Raw genomic sequence first — 22592 nt, 5'->3', positions numbered from 1 at the left:
ACTGAATGACGGACAGACAAAGTGAGAGAGAGAGAAACAACAGAGAGTGATGAGACAGAAAGAACGACAAAGATAGACAGTGTGTGTATATATATGTGACTGTATATCGGTCTCTGTCTTTCTACCCGTCTGTCTGTCATCCTAAACCCACCTGTCTCTCCATCAGTCTCCACCTATCCGTGGAACTGTCGGTCTTTCTCCCCCCTCCCCTCTCTCGCATATCTCAGGCTCTTTGTCTTTCTCTCTTCATTCTGTGCCTCTCTCCCTCTTGTTCCGCCTCACTCTGTCCCCCTTTGTGTTCCTCTCGCTCTCTCTCTCACTCTCCTCCTTTCTGTGCCGGTCTCTCTCTCTCGGTCCCATTCTGTGTCACTCACATTCTCTCTCTCACACACACACACACACACACACACACACACACCCCACTCCCCGTACCGTGTGGTTGGGATTAGCGCTCGGTATACGCAGCTCAGTGAGGACCCAGATGCCGTTGGTCAGTTTGATGGACAGGTAGAGGAGCTCCTGGGCGTCGGCTGTGCGTCGGGCCACAGTGAACACGTTACTGCCCTGCAGCTTGTTACTGACTGTGTCTGAGGGCAGAGAGAACAAAACACACGCCTTAAATCTACTGATTAACATTAACACACCACTTACTTCCTGTACTGCAGCCATTCACTTCCTGTCAGACTGATAGAAACCTCATAATTACGCTCTGATCGTTCAGCGCGTTTCACTCGTTTACATTAAACTGCAGTGAGGAACAAGTGCCACACACCAGTTCCTCTCATTAATCCTCTAATACAGAAGGTCACCATCTTTACAGTCTACAGAGGGTCTGTTTAATTCTCTTCTCTCCTTCATGTCTGATCGGGATTATAGAGAGAGAGAGAGAGAGAGAGAGAGAGAGAGAGAACAGAAGTGTTGGAGTGGCATAAAGAGCAAAAAACCTGAGGGTGGAATTAATTAGCCGTGTGTGTGTGCGCGTGTGTGCGTGTGTGTGTGTGTGTGTGGTGGTTCAGTCAGTGTTGGCTCTACTGAAAAAAAAGAGGATAAAAAGTTTGGTCACTGTTAAAGCTTGCATTTGACCAATCAGCAATAATCAGTACAGCAAGCTCCGCCCCCCACAGTTCCTGCTCTGTATAAACAGTACCTGGAATTAAAAAGGTTCCACGTCCATGTGTTCCTGAAAACAGTTCCCCCGAGTTCCTGGTTTGTGGAAGATGTTTCGTACCCTGTTCAAGTACCTGTGTGTGTGTTTTCCCGTCACATACCCGTGCCTGTGAAAGGTGTACACCCTCCCATCAACTCACCTGCACTGAGGTGGCAGTCTTTTATCTGAAACTGAGCCTCATTTTCACTGGGAATGTCCTTCCAGGTAGCCAGGAACACCTGACGATCTACACACACAGAGAGAGAGAGAGAGAGAGAGAGAGAGAGAGAGAGAGAGAGAGAGAGAGAGAGAGAGAGAGAGAGAGAGAGAGATCAGGAGAGACAGACAGAAGGGGAGAGAGAGAGAGAGAGAGAGAGAATAATGAACAGGACATAAGGGTTGAGAACAGTTCTGTGTTCAGCAGCACTTCCCACAGAGACACACTCCAGCCTCCATTTGGAGGAACTGCAGGGGGTGAACACATGCGCGCACACACACACTCGCTGTCGTGTTAATTCTGAGCTGTAAGAAGTGCAGGTTGCTCAGTGTGAGTAACGTGTAGGTACTAGTGCTACCGTGTGCACAACCATCATCTATATGATCACCCAACATTAGCCCCGCCCCCTTTACAGATTTACATTAGCATGCCTTAAAGGTGAACTTAAAAAAAAAAAAAACAAGGAAAAAACCCCCCACATTTTTCACAAAAACAAAAATCGGAATAAAACATTACCCATGTAAACATTACTATGGAGCACATGCTGTATCAGAATGCAGGATTCACATTCTCTCTCTCTCTCTCTCCCTCTCTCTCTCTCTCTCTCTCACACACACAAATCAGGAATCCGCAAAGTCCCAAGGACACGAAGTACTATATTTCATCAGGCCACTGACGTCATCTGAACCTCCTCTGCTGACGTATGTTAGGTTTGAAGTGTCAGAGAGGAGACCGGGCCCTTACTGAGGAAGGACACACACACACACACACACACACACACACACACACACATACCCATCTTCCCATCCTCGACAAACAGCAGGCTGATGGGGTACTGGCAGCTGAAGTAGAACACGTCAATGTTATTCTTCACCGCTACCTGAGAGACGGAGACATAACATCAAACACTTGAGACTTCAGTCTAATTCCAACAGCTGGATTAAATACACAATAAATACGTAAAATATCATTAATACTACAGCCTGTTAAAATGAAAGACGTAGAGACACAGCGGCACATATTTATTAAACTTTCCTCAAAGAAAATAAACAGAGATAAATGTTGGAATGATATGAACTGTTAAGTGTTTAATATTCAGATGCTGACAGTGTCGGAAATTAGTATCAGTATTACTGATTCAGAATCTATTACTATATTACTGATTCACTGAATCAGAGTCTATTACTATATTATTGATTCAGAATCTATTTCTATATTACTGATTCACTGAATCAGAGTCTATTACTATATTATTGATTCAGAATCTATTTCTATATTACTGATTCACTGAATCAGAGTCTATTACTATGTTATGGAGTCTATTTTGATATTACTGATTCAGAACCCATGATTTCACTACTGATCCACTGATTCAGAGTCTCTAACCTCTTAATGATTCACTGACTTTTAAAATATATTTATGTGGAGTTTATTAATGTATTACTCGATAACGATCCACTGAGCCTGGAACAGTACTGTGACATATTGCCTGTAAGCACAAAGTGTTCAACTTCACCTCGGGTTTATTTTATTTGTGAAGCACGTCCGATGCAGACACAAAGCAGCTTTAGAGAAATTCAGGTCTAGACGCTTAAACTGGCGTTGTTTGTTTGGTTTTTCTCGTCTGATACAATAACGCTCTGGTGAGTGTGTGTTCTCACACGTCGTAGGTTATGGGGTGTGTGTAAAGGTCATGCTGCATAAACAAGTAAAAAAGATGAGTCGTACGGAGTGTTTCACGCTCTGAATAATTCATACCGGCCCGGCGGCATGCCCCCCCACCCCACCCCCCACACAGACACACACAATTCCGCTCCCTCGCCTGCTTCTCTCTCTGAACGTCTATCTTCCTCCAGCTCTCCCTCTCACCTGAATGTTTCAATCGGGCTTTAACCATTTTTTTTTACTGTGTGTGTTTATTTTTAGAACAGCAGACTATGAGAGCTGATGTTGGACAAAATCATTCGCATATAGAACACACACACACACACACACACACACACACACACACACACACACACACACACACACAATTTGTACAGTAAGTGATGGGCCAGTGCTACTCTGTGGAACCAAGTGTGAGCTGTGTGTTTTCTCAGATGTGTTATAAACAACAACAAAAAGAAACACATCATAATCACAAACTCCAGGTGGGGTCTGTACATTACCTGTAGTGCATGTGTGTGTTTGTTTTGTTTTTTTTAAATGTAGGGTGTCAGTCACTCAGTCACACTAAAGCTCTCAGACGAGCCGATAGAAGCTCAGAAGAAGGAAAGAAATTGAACATTAAAATAACTGTAAACTCCTCCTGCGTTTTGTCACAAATATTGTTCTTTACCTGTGTGCTGTTTAAAAAAAAATTGGGACACACACACACACACACACACACACACACACACACACACACACACACACCTGTGGACACTGAAAACAAATGTGTGAGTGTGAGCTTAATGAGGAGTGAAACGTTGTGGGAACGTTACCTGGAGGTTGGTGAGAGGATCCATCTTCATGACTGGGCCGTTGGTGCTGAGCGGGAGGCTCACCTCCACCATCTGATTGGGGCTGAGTGGAGTCAGGACCTGCAGAGGACCAGCCGGAGCCAACCCGAAGCTTCACACACACACACACACACACACACACACACACACACACACAGAGAGAGATTACTCACACAAAGAGTATATGTAGTGTTGGAGCTGACACTTCATCGTATCCATATTTAAAGAAATCGTTCAGTGTTCTTAAGAGGTTGAGCGATACTGGATTCTACTGTTAGCGATTTGGGCGGTACCCACCTGCCGATAACTGATTAATCAACCGATAGCTTTTAGAACTGATACATTTTCATTCACCAACACTCAAAGTACAATACTGCTGAACTTTATTACAAAAATCAACAGTACTGACTGTACCATGAAAATGTTCTGTACTTTTAAATTTAAAATAAATATGTCAATATTAAAGTAAATAAAAGATAGACATCCAAACTGAACCAAAAATTAACATTCCAAATAAAAAATAAAAAGAGAGACAATAAAATGAAAAAAATAAAATAAAAAACTAAACCAACCACCAAAGAACACTTTAAATAACACAACAAAATTGTCTGAGTTTTTATTTCACCTCTAGAGGTCGCTCTCATACCGTATAATGACCGCAGACCCTTCTCAGCCGCTCGTGCAACGGACACGACCAGGAAAAACCATCGCCGTGGAATTTTAGTTCCAGCAATCCGTTATCGATGCTGATTCATTGGCAAAACATTAATCGATCGACCTCTAGCCGCTTTCCTCTTGAGGCCGGAAGAGCGAGGATGTCACGCCGGCGCATCTTTCGAGCGGGAAAATCGAAAAATTACTAACGTAAGATGGAGGAAGTAAGGGGGCGGGGCTTCCAGATGATGGGTTAATACCGACGAGGTCAAAACACCTACGCAGCGGTCAGTTATTCTAAATATTGATGAGCTCATCTGCGGTTGTTGCATTTCCCCTCCTTGATTTGTCCGTAATTTAGTTTCGGCCGAGTAAAACATGCGCTATCCGCCTTTTCTGCATAAATGAGGGTTAGTTAGCGTTGACGGTCGGTTAGTGGTGCAATGACTCGTAGCCGCGGACGGCGGTCACATCGTTGGGATTTGACCTCGTGATCCCCAGACAAAAGGGCAAACGCTCGTCTGTCGCACCACTCGAGAGCGGAGCTGCTAGAGGAAATGCATGAAGCATGTCGGGGCTGCAGGATGGGTTTGTGCAGCAGAAATGCAGAAAGGACGAATACGGAGCGATGCGGTATTGATCAGGATCCGTCTGGATTAGCTTGTATCGACAGAAACGGTCTCTGAAAGGTCTTCATCTTCATAACCTATCGACCGGCAGAACAAGGACCTGAAGCATAAACCACTCCACCGAGTGCCGGGGCGCGACCTAGCACACTCGTCAACAGGAGCCGGCGCATTATCAGGAAGGAGAGCGGTGTCTTACGGACTTACTGATGCTGCATCGAGACCGAATACACAAGCAAAGAGAAGAAGAGGAACCTGAGAAACGCATGGAAATCATGTGTGATCTGATTCTCACCTGTTCTTGTTGAACTGGATGGCGAAGTCGGTCATGACGCTCATGGCCTTGTTGGTGAGAGACAGGTCCATGTGGATGGCACCACCACGCCGAGCAAACGTTCCCGAGATCTCCAGCCCTTTAGCCTTCATGGCGGGCAGCCACAGCTGCACACAGACGGACCGAGAAGGTTGTGGGCGGAGTTTTGGTTGTGAAGTCACATACAGTGTGTGTATGTCCAAGCACTTAATTCTATCCTAATGGGCGTGTCACACTTCAGATTTAAGCACACGGACAGAAGCCAGATGTTCGGAGTCTCAGATCTGATCTAAACAGATGTTCTTTTTATAAACTCTCAAGTCTGAGTGGATCAGGTGTGTTAGATTAACGTCAGACCTAAACTTTGGAATAGCGGTTAACTTTCACACTGCTCATATCACTAACACACACACACACACACACACTGAGCCATCGCGAACACGCTCACCGTTTTGGGTGGCACGTAGGCACCTGCCGCCATGCCGACACCCCCGCCCAGATCAAACAGGTCGCTGAGACCGCCTCCGACAGCCGGGGCACCGCCGAAACTCGCTGCCATTCCCACAGGAGCGCCCCCGAGACCCATGCCCATCTGTGGACACACGAAGAGGAATTCGTGACCCGTTTAGTTTCTTAAAGCTGCCGTACACATCATATTCAACCATAAAATATACCCTCAGAAACATGAATATGCATAAACATACATGAATATTCAAATTAGGAATGTCCCTAACACTGATGGGAATTTTAGTAAGATGTTTGTTTGAAAGGGAGCTGATGACTCACCGCAGGACTGCCGCCGATGTCTCCACTCATCTGCAGGAAAACAAACACGGAGACGGCGGTTAGAGAACAGCACCGGGGTCGGGGGTATGATGTTGAGCTCAGGAGCGTGAAGGTGGCGAAACAGGAAGCGGTGAAATGACTACATGGGAGGAGGAGTCGTGGAAAGGTCTAACGTGGTGCTCCGATATCAAAACACGTCTCCGGCGTCAACCGCAACTACTCACCAAACTGAAGATCAGCTACGACTGTTGCTACGGTTACATCCCGGGTCTCGGTACTGCTTTGCGCACTACACGTGTATACGCGATCTTGAAGTGTTATTCATGCTTGTTGTCATGGTTACACCGCCATGGCATCAGGAGGAACATTTCCATGCTAGAGATGTTTCTCTATTAGACAATAACGCTCACGTGACGGCCAATCGACCGCGATCTACCGTAGCTGTGGTATTAGCGGTGTCTGTGGGATGCTACCTTCTCAACTACGGTGTACACTAGCAGAAGCAACACCGTCAGCGTGCACTGGCGCTACGGATTGATCGTCTAAACCCCTATGAGCACCCGGGGACCTGCTTCTACACACAGACACTGACTACGAGACTACTCTGTGATTAATAATAAATCTACACACACACACACACACACACACCTCTCCGTCCCAATAGTCAGAGTGTGGAGCGGGAGACCGCACTTCCGCCCTGCTGTGTGCGCTCGTCTGATGGAGGGTAAACACACAGACACAGAGAGAGAGAGACAGAGAGAGAGAGAATGTAATCGAGGGAGAAGAAATGAAGAGAAAGATGCAGAACGCGCAGCTTTAATGAGGAAATGTCCGAGTGTTTGAGAACATCGAACTTCGACAGCTGAATTTCTTTCACACAGGCGCATCGCAAAAAAACGTGAACATCGCTGTAAAGTTGATTTTTTCCCCCCTCGCTGTAATTCAATCCAAAAAGTGGAACTTCCGTACCTTCTAGATTCATTTACGTAACGTGGAATAATTTAAGCCTTTGTGTTTTTAATCCCGATGATCACGACTTTCGGCTCGCGCTGAAAAATCCAGAATCTCAAAATATTAGAATAAAGAATCTCAAATACAGAATCGTCGACCTCCTGAAAAGCACGCTCATTTCTGCGCTCGACACTCCACTCAAACTGTGAGCAAAATAAACTTTATAGCGGTTGTGACAGACTGCGTCTATATGAAAACCATCCAGTTTAGAGGGGTAGTGACGTCGTACCGCCTCGCGCCCTGACCCCGCATTATTCATACGACAGAACGATCTGGACTGTGTTATTCCACTTACACCACAACGATCCACAATTATAAACTTTCATTCATTAATGACCGACGCCAAACATTTGAATGGTTTATAATTCAACGTAATGCCGCAGAACGTCTGAGAGACGAGACACTTCCTGTTCTCACTGGGAGGAGCTGCGATAAACAGTAGTTCATTTACCAGCATCTCTCTCTCTCTCACACACACACACACACACACCTTCTGACCAATCAGACTCGAGAATTATTCTGTTTGTGCAGAAATCCGTCACTGGGGAAATAACGATGATATTAAAATAAGAGAATTATAATCACGACGTTCAGAATTAGAGTAAATGCACTGATTAAAATCATCATCAGAAACAGAAGAACCACAACCACAGGCGGTCGGATTCAAGCGTGCGGGTTTCTTCAGGGGCAATAAGACTAATAAATCTTTTTCAGTCATATATCAACATATATTAAATAAACCGACGAAATGCTCCTCCTCCGTCATGATGATCTGTCTGCATGGGAGCAGAGAGAACACGGCGCTCGAACACACGCCAGTCAGAAAAACAGCTGTCCAGGTGATGAATAAATAAATCCCTCCGTTCTGTGATCTACATCGTGATGAGGTCACTCATCTCGGTGTTCTTTTATTTCAATCTTTTATCGGTGCATCAGAAACCTCTGTGTGTGTGTGTGTGTATATATATATATATATATATATATATATATATATATATATATATATATATATATATATATATATATATATTAGTGTGAGTGTGTTGCTTTGTACATCTGTAATTCATTACCGTTTCGGATTCGTCTCCCATCTGCAGGTGAAGCGGAGATAAAAAGTAGAAGGAAGGAAAGAAAAAAAAAGAGAGTCAAACAGCAGGACAGGAGAGAGTGAGAGAGTGAGAGAGTGAGAGAGGAGGAAGAGACAGGGAACACACCTCCAGTTAGTTGTAAGAGGTTGGGATGGTGTGCTTGACTCCTGACTCTGTGTAAGTGTGTGTATGATGAGAAACGGCGAGGAGTCACACAGATCGTTTACAGCACACTCCAAGCTACTGAACATCCTGTGAGGTTTCTTATTAATGGCTTGAAAGGTAGAGATTCCAAAACAATCCCAGCCATTCAATAAGGACAAAAGTAATGGCACCCGATAAAAAGGCATATTCATGACTCTACAGGCTTCACTTGCCTCGCGGCTGCAGTATGGCTTTGTCTGACTGATTAAAGTCGAGGGAACAGGGACACTCGGGACGTTTACTTTATGGCCGAAGCCTGCGGCACGGCTGTGTTTAGTGCCAGCTGCTGTTCCCTGCCAACTTTCATTTTACTGGATCGGCGTACAGTAGTACATTTCTGATGTGCTGGCAAGCTACTGTACAGCACCGGGCCCTCACAGCACAGCTATTAGAACTTCGGAGTAACCACTGATGCCTGCAGGGGCGGGGGCGACAGGGGGAGGGTGCGACAGGGCGTTCTAGCCCTGAAATCTACTTCAGCAGAAAATGGCAGGTTTATAGCACAGCAGTTGGTCACAAGATTTATTTCAAGAGCAAAAGATCAAGCAAACAATCTAAACATCTGTCTAAAGATCAAACATTTATTTCAAAATTAGTTTTAAAAAATGGCCTAAAGATGAAACAACTCAAACATCTGTCTAGAGATCAATCATAAAATCTATCCAAAGATGAAAAAAAAAAATCTTTAATATCAGCCAAAAGATCTACAGATGTATCTACCCAGAGATCAAAGAAGTGTCTAAATACTAGCTAGTGTACTGAACTTTACTGGAAAACAGAATTAATGAATATAAAAAAGAAATTTAAATCCGAACGATCTTCTAATGCATAAAGTCATGTTTTGGGTCTTGTTTATAAAGTGAGCTCAGATTTATTCCCGGTTCCTGTACGCGTATTTACATACAGTGTGTGTGGGGAAGGGAGAGGTCATGTGACCTACCAGACTGTCCAGTCCTCCACCCAGCAGGTCCATGGCCCCCATCTGCATAGCAGGGGGTACAGAGGGCACGGTAGTGGTGGGCGGAGCCAGGTCCAGGTTAAGCAGATCACCCAAGAGATCACCCTGGGACGGAATGACAGCGGGAGGAGCATCTGAGACTCCTCCCACCGACTGGCTGGCATCTGGGCTTTCAGCACTCTCACCACTGAGAGACAGAGAGAGAGAGAGAGAGCGAGAGAGAGAGAGGGAGAACATTTGTGATATTTATTCAGGAGTATGTGTATAAACGTATAAACTGGCGTTTGTGTGAGACTCACGAGCCAGTGCGGGCAGGAAGGCGTTTGTGCTGCACCCCTCGGCTGCCCTCGACGAAGGCGCTGGGTGGTTTGTGGTAGATGGAGGCCAGCGTGCCGATGTGGCAGATGAGCTCCTCCAGCAGCGTGGGCTCGATCAGGTCCGTCTCCTCCGAGATCAGAGGCTTCTCGGCCAGCACCACCTCCTTCGCCGCCACGGGGTCGGTGGACAGCAGGCGCCAGTAGATGTATCCGCGATCACGCAGGTCCGGGTTATCAGAGTCCTGAGACGGAGCAGGCACAGAGATAAACGAGTGTGGGAGTGTGTGTGTGTGATATTACACACCATCTGGCCTGTACATCATAGAATACTGAGATTTTCAATCATCTCTTACTGGATTCTGATTGGTCAGAAGGTGTTGATTAATTCTCTATAACAGCGGCTCGCAGGTAACACCGCAGCGCAGGTTTAGATTAACGCGCTCGTTCTGATACGTTATCGTTTCCGTTATAGAGCCGGAATCATGAGCTTCAGTAGAAGAAACCTCACCATATGGCTGGTAAAAGCGTATACGTGTATACAGTACATGTCCAGGCACAACTACTGTATCTACAAGCAGTGTTTATTAAAACGAAACATGACTGCCCCCTACTGGACCTGAATCTCCTGCGCCCGCAGCATGCGTGTGATTCCGCACGAAATCGTACGATCCCCTTTCCTTCGCCACGCATTTTTAACGGCCACGTCTGTACGATCAGATAACGAATTATCGCATTAAGCTAAGAAACAAAATGATTATTTTTCACGGTATTAAGATCAACACAAGTACAAGGATTCCGCCAATTTATTAAAAACACGTAAACGAACAACACGCAAAGGGCAACCAAACAGCTGGCCGTCCGATCCGCCAGACTTAACATTAGCAAATAAGGCTAACTCTGGCTAAACGGAGGAAGTTCTGAGGAAATCTGAGATTCTGATCCGACGCAGCTCTGCGCGTGAAAATAAAAAACACGTCCGATTTGTTGTGTGGAGGTGCAGGTACACACCGATACACTTCTACACTACACATCTAGCTCAGAGCGGTGTGTGTGTGTGTGTGTGTGTGTGTGTGTGTGTGTGTGTACCTGCGTGGCCAGGCTGAGTACTTGCTGGACGAGCTCCTGGGTCTCAGTGGGCTTCTTGAGGAACAGTTTGACGATAGCGGTGAGCAGCTGCAGCTGCACCTGTCCCGGGTGAATGAACATGAACACACACACACACACACACACACACACACACACACACACACACACCATAAGCACATTCTCTAGTGTCCCCCTGCTCAAACACAGAACCATCAAGAGGACCGGAGTAGAGAACCACCTCAACACAGATTGAGATGAAGTACGGGAGTGTATATACATGTTGTGAAGATGTGTGTGTGTTACCTGTGTGCTCTCATCATGGAACCCCTCCAGGAAGCTCTCGAGCAGCTCGTCTGCGTTGTCGATCCTCTCAGCGTATTCTCCCACGATCCAGATCATCGCTGCCCTCGCCTCGGGTTCATCCAGAGAGTCCAGGTTCTCACACAGAGTGGCAATCACACTCTCGTACCTACGCATGCATGCACACACACACACACACACACCAAACTCCCAATCAGTTTCTGACAGTCCCTATTAGATGACAGTATTTATTCTTAGATAAATAATCACATCACTGCATATAAACTCCACGTTCTCGAGTTTACAGAACGCTCAGGACGCGGTCATGAGAGACCACGTGACCAACAGCGATGTGGTAATAACCAGTTATTATATATGAAATAAATATAAGTGAATAATGTTGGTGCTGTGTTGTAACGGATTTCAGCGCACAGCTCTATCGGCGGGCGTGGTGCTCGTGGGTACGAGAGGAACACCTACTTGTTCGGGTACTTGCGGAAAATGTCCTTGATGACCACGATGGCCTCCTGCACCACGTAGTTGACCTTGGTCTGGATGAGGTCCAGCAGCGTGCTGACGCAGCGCTCGGCCGATTGCTGAAACACACGGCACCGACTCATCGACACCGTTTCTGTGCTGCTGTGTGCTTCACGCAGGACTAGCTACGTTCAGCAGCACATATACGCACGTCTGACGAACAGACTCCGAGCGTGATTTTAAAAGATCTTACCTCTACTTTGATGGCACAGCGGCCGATGGCACGGACGGCTTTACGGACGAAGTCCACATCCACTTCGGTGGCGTATTCCTTCAGCTCGGCCAGCACCTGGGACACGGGAGAGGAAACCGCAGCTATGGGGTCAGTCCAGCAAAACGCTTGCAATTAATAAATAATACAAGAACTGTATACCCCGAATAAGACACTATTGATCACTGATGCATCGCTCAACACATGATGTGTGTGTGTGTGTGGGGGGGGGGGGGGTCACCTGTGCGATGTTAGCCTGAGAGGCCAGGCGGATCATGATGTCTAGCTTCTCCAGTTTGACGTATATCGGGTCGTTATATTTCACAAAGAACACCTTCATCTCGTGCTTCAGGACCTCGGGCCTGCAGAGAAACACGCGGCAGGAGAAAGACAGACTCAGAGACACGTCACCACAGCACGTGGATCTCACGTCCCGTCCTGACTTCACTTAGTTAACCAAAAACACAACCTCCACTGGTCTAAGGGACTGAAATACTCATATGAAAGGCTTGATTTTAAAAAATATATACCCATCACTGAAATACATTTAGAGTTAAAATGAACAGTTAGGAATGAAGTTAGGACAGGCATAAAAACGTGATTCAGTCTCTAATAGTAATAATAAAGAAACAGAAAGGTTGTTGGATTCTGCGCTACAAGTGATTAAGGATGAATATAAATGTTTGAACATGGGTCTTGTTATTGTCGGTGATAACTGAAGCCTTCAGTGCGAGAGGGTTTTTAAACTGCTCTTTACCAAGAGATCAATCACTCAGAAAGCAACTGACTCACAATCCTCTAATATTAATCTGGCCTCAGACTAAAATAAATAAAAATAAGTGAAGCCATATATACACACACACACTACATGGCTACGAAAACAATAAATACATAAATAAATAAATAAATAAATAAATAAAGATACAATATAGATGACTAGCATGGTGAACAGAATCGATAATGAATCCGCTCTGTAACCGTCTCCGGTCCCACGCACCGTTTCTGGACGATCAGGTTGATGTTCCTCAGCGCCACGTACTGCAGCTCGGGTTCTGCGGAGAGCAGAGTGACCAGAGGAGGGGCCAGTTTCTTCAGCAAGGTCCCGTAATAGTCCAGGTCTTTAGGGAGCATCTCCATGAACTTCATGAGCACCTTGACAGCCGACAGGACCACGGCCGAGTTAGCGTGAGACAGCCGGGGGGTCACTCTCTCGCAGATACTGAGGAGACACAAACGTACGAGGTCGTCACTTATAAACGGAGAGGCAGGAGGAACAGATTTTTCAGACTATTCCAACACTCGAGACCAGAAAAAACACTTCACCCGAGTTTGTCTCGGATGCTGGAGTAGGAGTTCTGGATCGGACATGCATACGTGCATATTCTTTTGTTTAATAAAGTATTAGAATTTTTTTTCGGTGTGCTAATTCAGAGGTGTGAGCCAGCCTTGACCTCTGACCTCTGGGACTCGCGGTCGTCGCGGGGTGTGTAGTTGGCCAGACAGTCCAGGATGAAGATCTGTCCCCACTCGGTGCACTCGTTCAGGGCCGTCAGCAGCTTGTTGATGGTCTGAGGGTTCAGGTCCAGCAGGTTACTGTTGGGGTGCGACTCGGCGATCTCGGACAGAGCGGCTACGGCGTTGGCCACCACCTGAGAGAGAGAGAGAGAGAGAGAGAGACACTGATTAAACACTGGGTCCATTCCCCATCACATAGCAGCACTTATGTAGAACACTAGGTGATCCTCTAGGGTGCGGGACGCTGCTGCTCGAGGTTTCTGGGGGAAAGTCACTGACTCGTACTCAATAAAGTTGCTAGGACTAACCTGCCAGATCACTTTACGCATCATATTACATGAAGAAGGAAGAAATCTGAAGACACTTAACAAAAAAAGACCAGAATTTTTTAAAATGAAAACTAATTTCCAGTTGTTGAGAACAGCGGTCATCAGCGACTGGTCATGGGGAGCGGGGGTGATGAGTGATTGGTCATTTGGACCAATGGTGATTAGCCGTTGGGAACGGCAGTGATTAGTGCTCGAAATGACACATTCTGGACAGCGTTTAAATCAAACAGCTCAGATGTGACAGTGGAAACTGATGAAGGTGGAAGAAAGCAAAGAAAATATCATTTCTAAATGAAACCTCTCATTTTCCGAGCACAAGACACAGCGACTTTGTTTTAATGGGTGCCAATACTTTAGTCTTGCTGAAAATAAAGCACAAAAGACTGTTGAAGTGGAAAGTGTATCAGGAGAGCAGAAACGATCAGCACTAGGTCTAACTCCCTGTTCAGTACACATGGTACCTGGACCAAAAGCGTAACCAGACTCGGTACCGTTACTTCAGCAGTAGAACTGCGGTACCGGAGCAGTACCGGTACTTCAGCAGTAGAACTGCGGTACCGGAGCAGTACCGGTACTTCAGCAGTAGAACTGCGGTACCGGAGCAGTACCGGTACTTCAGCAGTAGAACTGCGGTACCGGAGCAGTACCGGTACTTCAGCAGTAGAACTGCGGTACCGGAGCAGTACCGGTACTTCAGCAGTAGAACTGCAATACTGCAGCAGAGCTGTGGTTAATCCCCCAAAACATTTTCACTCTTTATGATCAGAGAGTTTATTTTCATTAAATTTATAGCTATTATTTTATTACAATATATTTATATGTTTGTTAATTTTATAATAGAATAATTAAAAGATAAAAAGTAATTTTTAAAATAATTATAAAACGATACATACTCAGTAATATAGTTAAAACACTACAAATAAAAGGTATAGTTAAATAATGAAGCTGTTTTAATGAGTTAATGCACTCCGAGTGAGTCCGGGTGGAGGTTCCTCACCATGGGGTTGGAGTCGGAGATCAGGTCCTTCAGCGTGTCCAGGAAGCCCTGATCCTCCACCAGCTGGGCGTTGATGTCGTGGAGTTTAGCCACACACACGGCCGCGGTCTTCCTCACGTAGGGATCCTCGTCCTTTAGACACTTGCGCAGAGGTTCACACAGGTACTCTGTGATCTTGTCCACGCGGATGCAGCCCATGGTGCGCACGGCCAGCGCTCGGATCAGAGGGTTCGGGTCCTCGCAGTCCTGCGGAGTTCAAAAAACCCCCAGAGATCAGCTGGGTTCAGTGCTGCGCTTTAATCAGCCGCCCTCTAGTGGAGATCGAGGGGAAATGCAGCTGATTCCCGGTAATTTCCCTTCTCAATGTTCGGTAATAAATCTGTTATATTCAATAACCATCGAAATTCACCGTCCAACATACTTTATATTAATAATGACTTAACATTATCCTGACTAATCCCACCCCGCCCGTGATTACACACCAGTGTAATACATACATGACATGTTCGTGTGTTAATGGTTTTGTGAAGAAATCCAGGTGTATAACGTATAAAGAAAACGCTGTCATATAAATAATTCGAGGTGATTCGCACCTTGACGAAGGTGTTGACGGCCATGATGGCCATGTCGGGCTGGCTCTTGGCGTAGTTCATGAGGTACAGGTAGACCAGCTTCTTCAGCTCCAGGTTGTCCGTCTGCATGCAGTTCACCACGTCAGGAAACAGTGCGCTGCACACAGACGAGATGGCCGCCTGAGTCACGCCCACCCGCTCGGTGCAGCTTACGGCGCTTTACAGTTTCAGTAAACTCACCTGACATCTTTACCCACTGTCATGGAGGCGATCACCTTCTTCACCGCCTCCTTCTTCTTCTCCTTCTTATCGCTGTTCAGCTCGGCCTTCAGCTCAAAGATCTCCCCTGTGAGAACGAGCGCGCGCGCACACACACACACACACAAAATCAGCTCACTGTGTACACTGTACCGTCTCCGTCCTCAACAGCGCCAACACACAGAGGTGCCGCTCTGACCGTGTGTGTGTGTGTGTGTCAGAATGTAAACACAAAACTGGGGTGTAAGTTCACCAGACAGGTCTGAACTGTTTACTCTGATAACTCAAACATTCCCACCAAAGACAGCGGGAAATCTATCTCACACACACACACACACACACACACACACACACACACACACACACACACACACACACACACACACACACCCACCAAAGGGGTTTCAGTTTAATGTGTGCGGTCTCGTTCAGTCTCAGTGAAGGAGGTGTGCTCTATATAGTCATCAGTGGCAGTCAGGGAGGTGAAGGAGGCGTGGCCTCTGTATCTTGTCAGTCCCAGTGAAGGAGGCGTGGCCTCTGTATCAGCGCTCTACAGTAACAATTTCTTTCCTAATTACAAAAATTTAGGAGCACGGTCAAAAATTTAGGAGTACAGTTGAAGTTTAGTTTGTTGTTTTTTTGTTTTTTAGAGATGGTAGCGTTAATGTGCCACAATACCACACACAAGTAGCATGAGAAAACTTGAGCTGGTCAATTACGACAGAATTTAGGAACACAGTGTGAACCACGACACATTAATTTACCTTCTGAGAAAATAAATGTCATATTTTCAGTTCATTTTACAGACTGTATGTAAAAAACCACCGTTAACCTGTTCACCTTGTAAACAAATACAATAAACCTCAACGTTCAGTGGTTGAAGTCTGCTTCTCTTAAATATATTTAAAGCTACACTATTAGACATTTTCCACGGTCATGGTTCTGGGCTGGAGTCAGTTCTCGACCCGCTCTGTGTGTATCGTGTAGATATCTGAATAAGTTCATTTACCCGTCAGATGCACAGCGCTTTAGACAAAGACACATTTTCTGCCTTTACAGTTTATTAGTTTATTAGTTGTTCCTTTTAAATCAGTTCCCCAGTACAGTGTTGCCATGTCTGCTGATAATACCGAGTTATTTTGGGGGATTGAATCGAAACATGGAAACCGGAGTTGACTTTTCTGGTGATATCTGGCAACCCTGAGTTTAAATGAAGTGAGTGCGCGGTGTATTAGAGTTGGCGAAGAGCGAGAAGGAGAGCGGCGGTGTGCTGTATGCTTACAGACTGAACAGTCGCTACTCTTGATTATGACCGGTGAGGAACTATTTAATAAAGAAGTTTGAATTGGACCCACCTTGTAGCGTTAACGGTATTATTAATTTACCGCCGTGTCTACACGGGCAGGTCGCAGGTGCAGGTCGTTTTGCGGGATCAATAAAAGATGGCGGTTTGAGAGAAGCAGATGATGTAGAGTTACTCTCGTCATGGTAAAGGCTTCCCTGCAGTATTTCCACACTTGTTCGGTCGACTGAGGAGACGAATGCAGTGTGAAAGTAACTATAGTTCCGAGTGGCTGCATTTTGGAGTTTTAGTTTTTATTCCGATTGTATCATACAACTCCGAACAGGTCACGAATCAATACTTATTCGCACGCAAAGAACTTTTCAGTCACAAATGCGAGTGAAATGGTCACACTGTAGAGCCCTGAGTATCTGTCAGTCCCAGTGAAAGAGGGTGGAGGGGGCGTGACCTACCACTCCTAAAAATAACAGACCCTGCAAAATGATCGCAATAAAACACTAGATGTTATGAAGTGAAAGCGTCCCATGACTAATCTCAAACCCCGCAGTCCTATGTTCACCCATCTGATAGGAAACAAAGTGAAGGGAGAAAGGGCTTTAATCTGTTCTTTCTGAGAGGAAGATAAATAACTCCACACTGCGTGACGCGCGCAAACCAGAGCTGTAATTAACGCTCCTGGGTAATTAAATGAGACGACGCGCTCAGACGTCCTGTAAACAGAGAAGATTATTATTTGGCGCTGAGGAGACGGCGTGAGGCTGGGATTAGTCCGCTGCCTCCCTACGTACTCACCACAGGACGTTTCCTGCTCTTCACCTTCCTCTTTCCTCCTAAACGGAGCGCAAATGAAGAATGAAAATAAAAGAACGAGTTGCAGCGAGAGAGTTACGTACCCTTCTTGGTCGTGGTGAAATATTTCGAGTCGGTCATCTTGGATCCTAAGCCTCTGTTTTCCTGCGCAGGAATGAAAGAAGGAGTCAGAAGGAGACACGATAAAGAAAGAAGAGCGAGAGCAGGAAACTCCAGAAGTGCGCGATCAGGAAAAATAAAGGAAGCTCCTCGTCCTTATCCCGGTGACCATCGGCTCCGAGGTCTCCGAAAAATACTTGGGAAGCGGTTTGTTTCCTCCTTATTCAGCTGAAATATCACACAGCCTCATCCACACCATCTCTCCCCCCCCTCCCCCTCCCCCACCTCCCCCTCGTTTCCTGTTATCCACATCCCCAATCCCAAAAGTCTAATCCTCACCTTTACAAGGCAGAGGTCCTCCAGACAGCGAGAACCCCCCCCCCCCAACCGCCCCCTCCCCCCTCCAAAAACACCCAATACACGGAGGGAAGTTAGATAAGGCACGCCGGACGTCCTGCTCTGAAATGAACCTGGATATTCCCCCCTCACTGAAAACTACAACTGGGATAAAAAGCGGGACGATACGACCAAAAGCATCGCACCTCACTCGTTTCATACCATATCATTAACCGCCGTTTACTCCTTTAGACATTTTAAACAACACTGCATAGCTGAATAAATAAACAGAGAACAAATACACATTTAGGAAAGGTAAGTAAAAGAAAGAAATTCCGTACAAACCGCTGACTTGCTCATTTTAAAGATGTAAACGTGTACTGTGTGAACAGGACTAATAAAGAGAGAGGACATGACACTGTGGGTGGATCCTTCATCATCATCATCATCGTCAGTTTATTAGTGTTCAGGCTGTACAACACAGAACCGCGTCAGAGCACGCAGCTGTTTAAACACCAGCTTCTGTTTACACGGAAAACACCGGAACATCTGGGAGCACGGCGAGGACACGGGCCAACGTGTACAGCGTTTCTCACCGCGTCCGGTTCAACAGCTGCGCAAGAAGAGAGCGACACCGAGGACGCAACCGGGACCGCGGGGTGGGAAGGGCGGGCGGGGCTAGCGGCTGATTTTTAAAAAATAATTATAATCTACATTATCATATCATTAATAAGGCAGAAGGGTTGTAACCACGGTAACCGTCATTCTCACCGAGGACACGTCCAGGCCACCCAGTTATTTATTTATTTTTATTCACACAAACACAGTAGATTCAATTTACTCGGTACCGTTCACGCCTCGAAGGCGTTTTCACGCTCGAGTTATACTTGCAAATAATTTCCTTCGCAGCGCAAAGGCGGGATTCCACGACGTCTCACGCTTTTGTGCACGCAGTTTCAGACAAAAATAGTCACTTTTTTCCCCTTTATTATTATTATTATTATTATTATTATTATTATTATTATTAAAGGGCACCGAGTCACACCTGCGTGCCTGAACGCGTGCGTGTAACCCGGTACGGGCGTAAAACAACACGCGTCTCGGCTGTTCCCTCGTGATCGGATCACTGGAACCGGACATCATGTGAACAATAAAAGACCTTCACCTGGCCTCGTCCTCTTTACGGAAGCGCGACTGCAGCCGCTCGTCCCCGACTTCCTGACTTCTCTCTAATATCAGCTACTTCCTCTATTTACTTTCTACACTCGATTTCACACGCGGCCACGGGACCACGACACGCACCGAGGCCGCTTCACAGATCACTGACGCTGGAGAAATCCAGGAAGCGTCATGTATTATTCACTCCCGAGAACCTGCAGGCCGCGCCGCAGGAAATTTAAAACCGACGACGACGCTCAACACGTCCAACGCTCTCAAACAAACTTGCTCTGAGCATCAGAAGCGTTCCCACCTGAATCCTGATTGGTCAGAGGGTGCGGATTAATTTCCTATAACGGCAGCTCGGGTTTATATACACCTTATCGTTTCTATAGTAACGGCTCGTCCACGCCGACCTGTTGACCTTTCCCGTAAGTAGAAGAGTGTGCGTTTAACATTTTATGGAAGGAGTCTCCAGTGTCGGCGCTCCGTGTTCGGCCCGGACGAATAAGAACACAGAAATAAAGGCTGAAATGAAAGACAGGACGTGTGTGTGTGACGTGACGTGAGGTGACGTGAGGTGTCCGTCGGTATCAAGCAGGTTTTAAACATTACACAAGAACTTCTTTCGCTGACATTTCCGCAACTATAAAGGGATAAAAAGCACGGCGTGTCGCTCTTGAACGGATTAAAACCCGCTTGTCAAACTGGTGTTGTGTAAGAGGAATAAAACACACAAGGATGTGCTGCTGCAGGAGAATAATCAACCTCACCACTGTTTCATTACTTACATAATACTGCATAACGCTCTTTATATCGCGCTTTACGATAGAAATAAATAAGAGAATAAACCTTCTTTTAGATGTAGAACGTCTGAAAGGTGTCACATGTCCAGTATTTAACACCGCAGCCCTGTAAAAGGCTCCAACAACAAACTCATCGTCATTCCTCAACACTGAAACGCACTGCATACTTCCGTACTAAACAGTACAGAGAACAGCGCTGTGCGGCGTATTAGCGTACTGTTTTGACGCACTATGTAGTACGCTAGTATGCATTTCACAACACAGCTTTACAGCGCGATTTTCGGACTAAATAACGACCGCGCACTAAAAGGTGTCCGCGTTCACTGTATTTACACTGATAAACATTATTAATCCGACTTCGTCGTAATTAAAGTGATTTATCCAGAGTTTAAAATGTAAACGCTATCTGGCTCGCCGGTGACAAGTTTCCACACTGAGCTAGCTTTAAAAAATAAAAACACCACAGCATGCTAACTCACTAGCTAGCTAGCTTAACTACCTCGGTAACTTCGTGAACAGCTAGCTAACACTAGCTGGTTAGCTTTAGTTTTTAGCATTTGCAGTGAGTGACATTTACATATTCATTTTGTTTAAATAAGCGACATTTTGAGACATAAACTCAACTAAAGCTAGTGCTAGCTAGTACGCTAGTCGCATTTAAACACTGACGTGGAAAACGCGGAAACAAAAAAAAAAGTAAAAAAAAAAATCACAAATATAAACTATATTTATATTTTGTACAAATAAAATATATATGTTTTTTTTAATACTCACGCATAACTGACTCGCCCACTCCATTTTTGTGCGTTCACGAATTTGAATGAAGCTATCGCGAATACGATGAAACGCAGGCCGAATCCCAAACGCCTTTCTAGCACACTAACTAGTGCACTCCATACTGGGCGGACGTCATCACGCCTGCGTAGTAGTATTAGTAGTGGTAGTAGTGCGCTTGTATAGGGAGTACAGCGCCATTTGAGCTTCACCCTTGCTAAAGCTAATGCGATTGACATGACCTTGTTTAGCCGGAGATTTAGAGATATTTAAGCTGTTAATCCTGCCTTCTGGGTCCTCCCGAGCAGCCACACAGACGGAAAAAACGTCCGAGAAGCTAAATTTAGAGCTGATAAACCGATTTAAACGCAGAATTAAGAGTAAAAAAGCCCCCGAAGCAGAGCAGAGCTTACCCGAAGTGAAGTGTGTTCCAACTCGGCCCTTCCTTCTGTTCCTCCTCCTCTAATCACATGAGTCAGGCTCCGGTTCTCCTCCGCACACTAGCCTACTACATAGTATACGCAAACATTCTTTACGCACTGTTTAGTACGTCAGCGTAATTCATATCGTGCATTAATGGTGTACACAGGCTGAACACAAACACCTTTTAGTGCGCGGTCGTTATTTAGTCAGAAAATCGCCTTTTAAAGCTGTGTTGTGAAATGCATACTAGCGTACTACATAGTGCGTCAAAATAGTACGCTAATACGCCGTACAGCGCTGTTATCTGTACTGTTTAGTACGGAAGTATGCACTGACCTATCGTTGTAGCCTTTTTACTGGCCTACAGTGTGAAATATTCTACATTTTACATCTAAAATAAAGTTGATGAATATTAAAGTATTTTATTGTTATTTACATTTTTTTTGTATATTGTGTATCCGAGTTGTTTTGATATATTTTTGTATACTTATGTATCTTATAAGAAGAGTTACTTTGACCACCTTGAAGTTATTATTATTATTTTCCTACAGCAGCATGTCCCTTAGTGTTTTATTCTTGTTACACAACAGCAATTTGCCATTTTTATCAGATTATAGCTACATATAACGTTGTGAAATGTCCACGAAGCGAGTTAGTTCCTGTTCTCGCTTACGTTATAGCAGCTGTAAACAGTTTTTCCCCTCACCAGCCTTTCTTTTTTTTTTCTGTTTTGAAGGCAATAAGACGAAAAATATTGAATAAAAACACTGCTTTTCATGGTACCGAGAAAAAAAAAAAGCGTAAACGCCTCTGTCCGGAATACATCGGAAAACTTAAGGTTACATAAAGCTTTCCTCTGACACTGGAGACTCCTTCCATAGATATTAATGTTTACAGAAACCGTCGTCGTATCGAGTGTTTTTTAACCCGTGTATTTTCAGTGGAGAGCCCCTGCAAAACGAGCTGTTACTATAGAAACGATAGCGTATTAGATCGAGCGCATTACACACATACGTTATATAATGTAGAGTATTTAGTAAAATAAACAGCGTTTCTGATGCGAGTGGACTGCTCTCTCTCTCTCACACACACACACGTCTCACTGGCTGTTCGCGTGTTCTCAGAAACAGATGATGAACTGTTTGTGTGTGTGAAAGTTAATCCGGTATCTGAAACCCCACAATCAGGGATTTTGAGAAAAACACAGCTTGCAGTTTCTCACACTCTGAACTCTGTGAGAGAAGAAAACTTCATAA

The 22592-nt window shown here is 45.4% G+C and overlaps 1 protein-coding gene across 2 annotated transcripts in view; it reads right to left on the bottom strand.

The window, feature by feature from the left end:
* Nucleotides 1–21424, bottom strand: part of ap1b1 (adaptor related protein complex 1 subunit beta 1) — a 27203-nt gene extending 5779 nt beyond the window's left edge. The window contains exons 1-21 of one of the 2 annotated variants that reach the window (XM_053674657.1): nucleotides 21327–21424; nucleotides 17824–17884; nucleotides 15610–15715; nucleotides 15391–15526; nucleotides 14798–15043; nucleotides 13415–13605; nucleotides 12954–13175; nucleotides 12198–12318; nucleotides 11939–12034; nucleotides 11689–11804; nucleotides 11212–11377; nucleotides 10909–11007; nucleotides 9805–10064; nucleotides 9488–9692; nucleotides 6245–6274; nucleotides 5907–6050; nucleotides 5441–5586; nucleotides 3848–3977; nucleotides 2160–2244; nucleotides 1308–1394; nucleotides 433–587 (exon numbers count right to left, since the gene is read on the bottom strand). In XM_053674657.1, the coding sequence (XP_053530632.1) occupies nucleotides 433–587; nucleotides 1308–1394; nucleotides 2160–2244; nucleotides 3848–3977; nucleotides 5441–5586; nucleotides 5907–6050; nucleotides 6245–6274; nucleotides 9488–9692; nucleotides 9805–10064; nucleotides 10909–11007; nucleotides 11212–11377; nucleotides 11689–11804; nucleotides 11939–12034; nucleotides 12198–12318; nucleotides 12954–13175; nucleotides 13415–13605; nucleotides 14798–15043; nucleotides 15391–15526; nucleotides 15610–15715; nucleotides 17824–17860 (2778 nt within the window). In that variant the 5' untranslated portion in view covers nucleotides 17861–17884; nucleotides 21327–21424. Of the gene's footprint in view, nucleotides 1–432; nucleotides 588–1307; nucleotides 1395–2159; nucleotides 2245–3847; nucleotides 3978–5440; nucleotides 5587–5906; nucleotides 6051–6244; nucleotides 6275–9487; nucleotides 9693–9804; nucleotides 10065–10908; nucleotides 11008–11211; nucleotides 11378–11688; nucleotides 11805–11938; nucleotides 12035–12197; nucleotides 12319–12953; nucleotides 13176–13414; nucleotides 13606–14797; nucleotides 15044–15390; nucleotides 15527–15609; nucleotides 15716–17823; nucleotides 17885–20913; nucleotides 21291–21326 lie in introns of those variants that run through there. The other variant, XM_017451404.3, reaches the window with a different exon arrangement.
* Nucleotides 21425–22592: the final 1168 nt, after the last annotated feature.

Source organism: Ictalurus punctatus, chromosome 22, assembly GCF_001660625.3.
Source record: "Ictalurus punctatus breed USDA103 chromosome 22, Coco_2.0, whole genome shotgun sequence".
NCBI classification, from domain to species: Eukaryota; Metazoa; Chordata; class Actinopteri; order Siluriformes; family Ictaluridae; genus Ictalurus; species Ictalurus punctatus.
The sequence above is the reverse complement of the archived record's forward strand: the minus strand, read 5'-3'. Positions and strand labels throughout refer to the sequence as shown.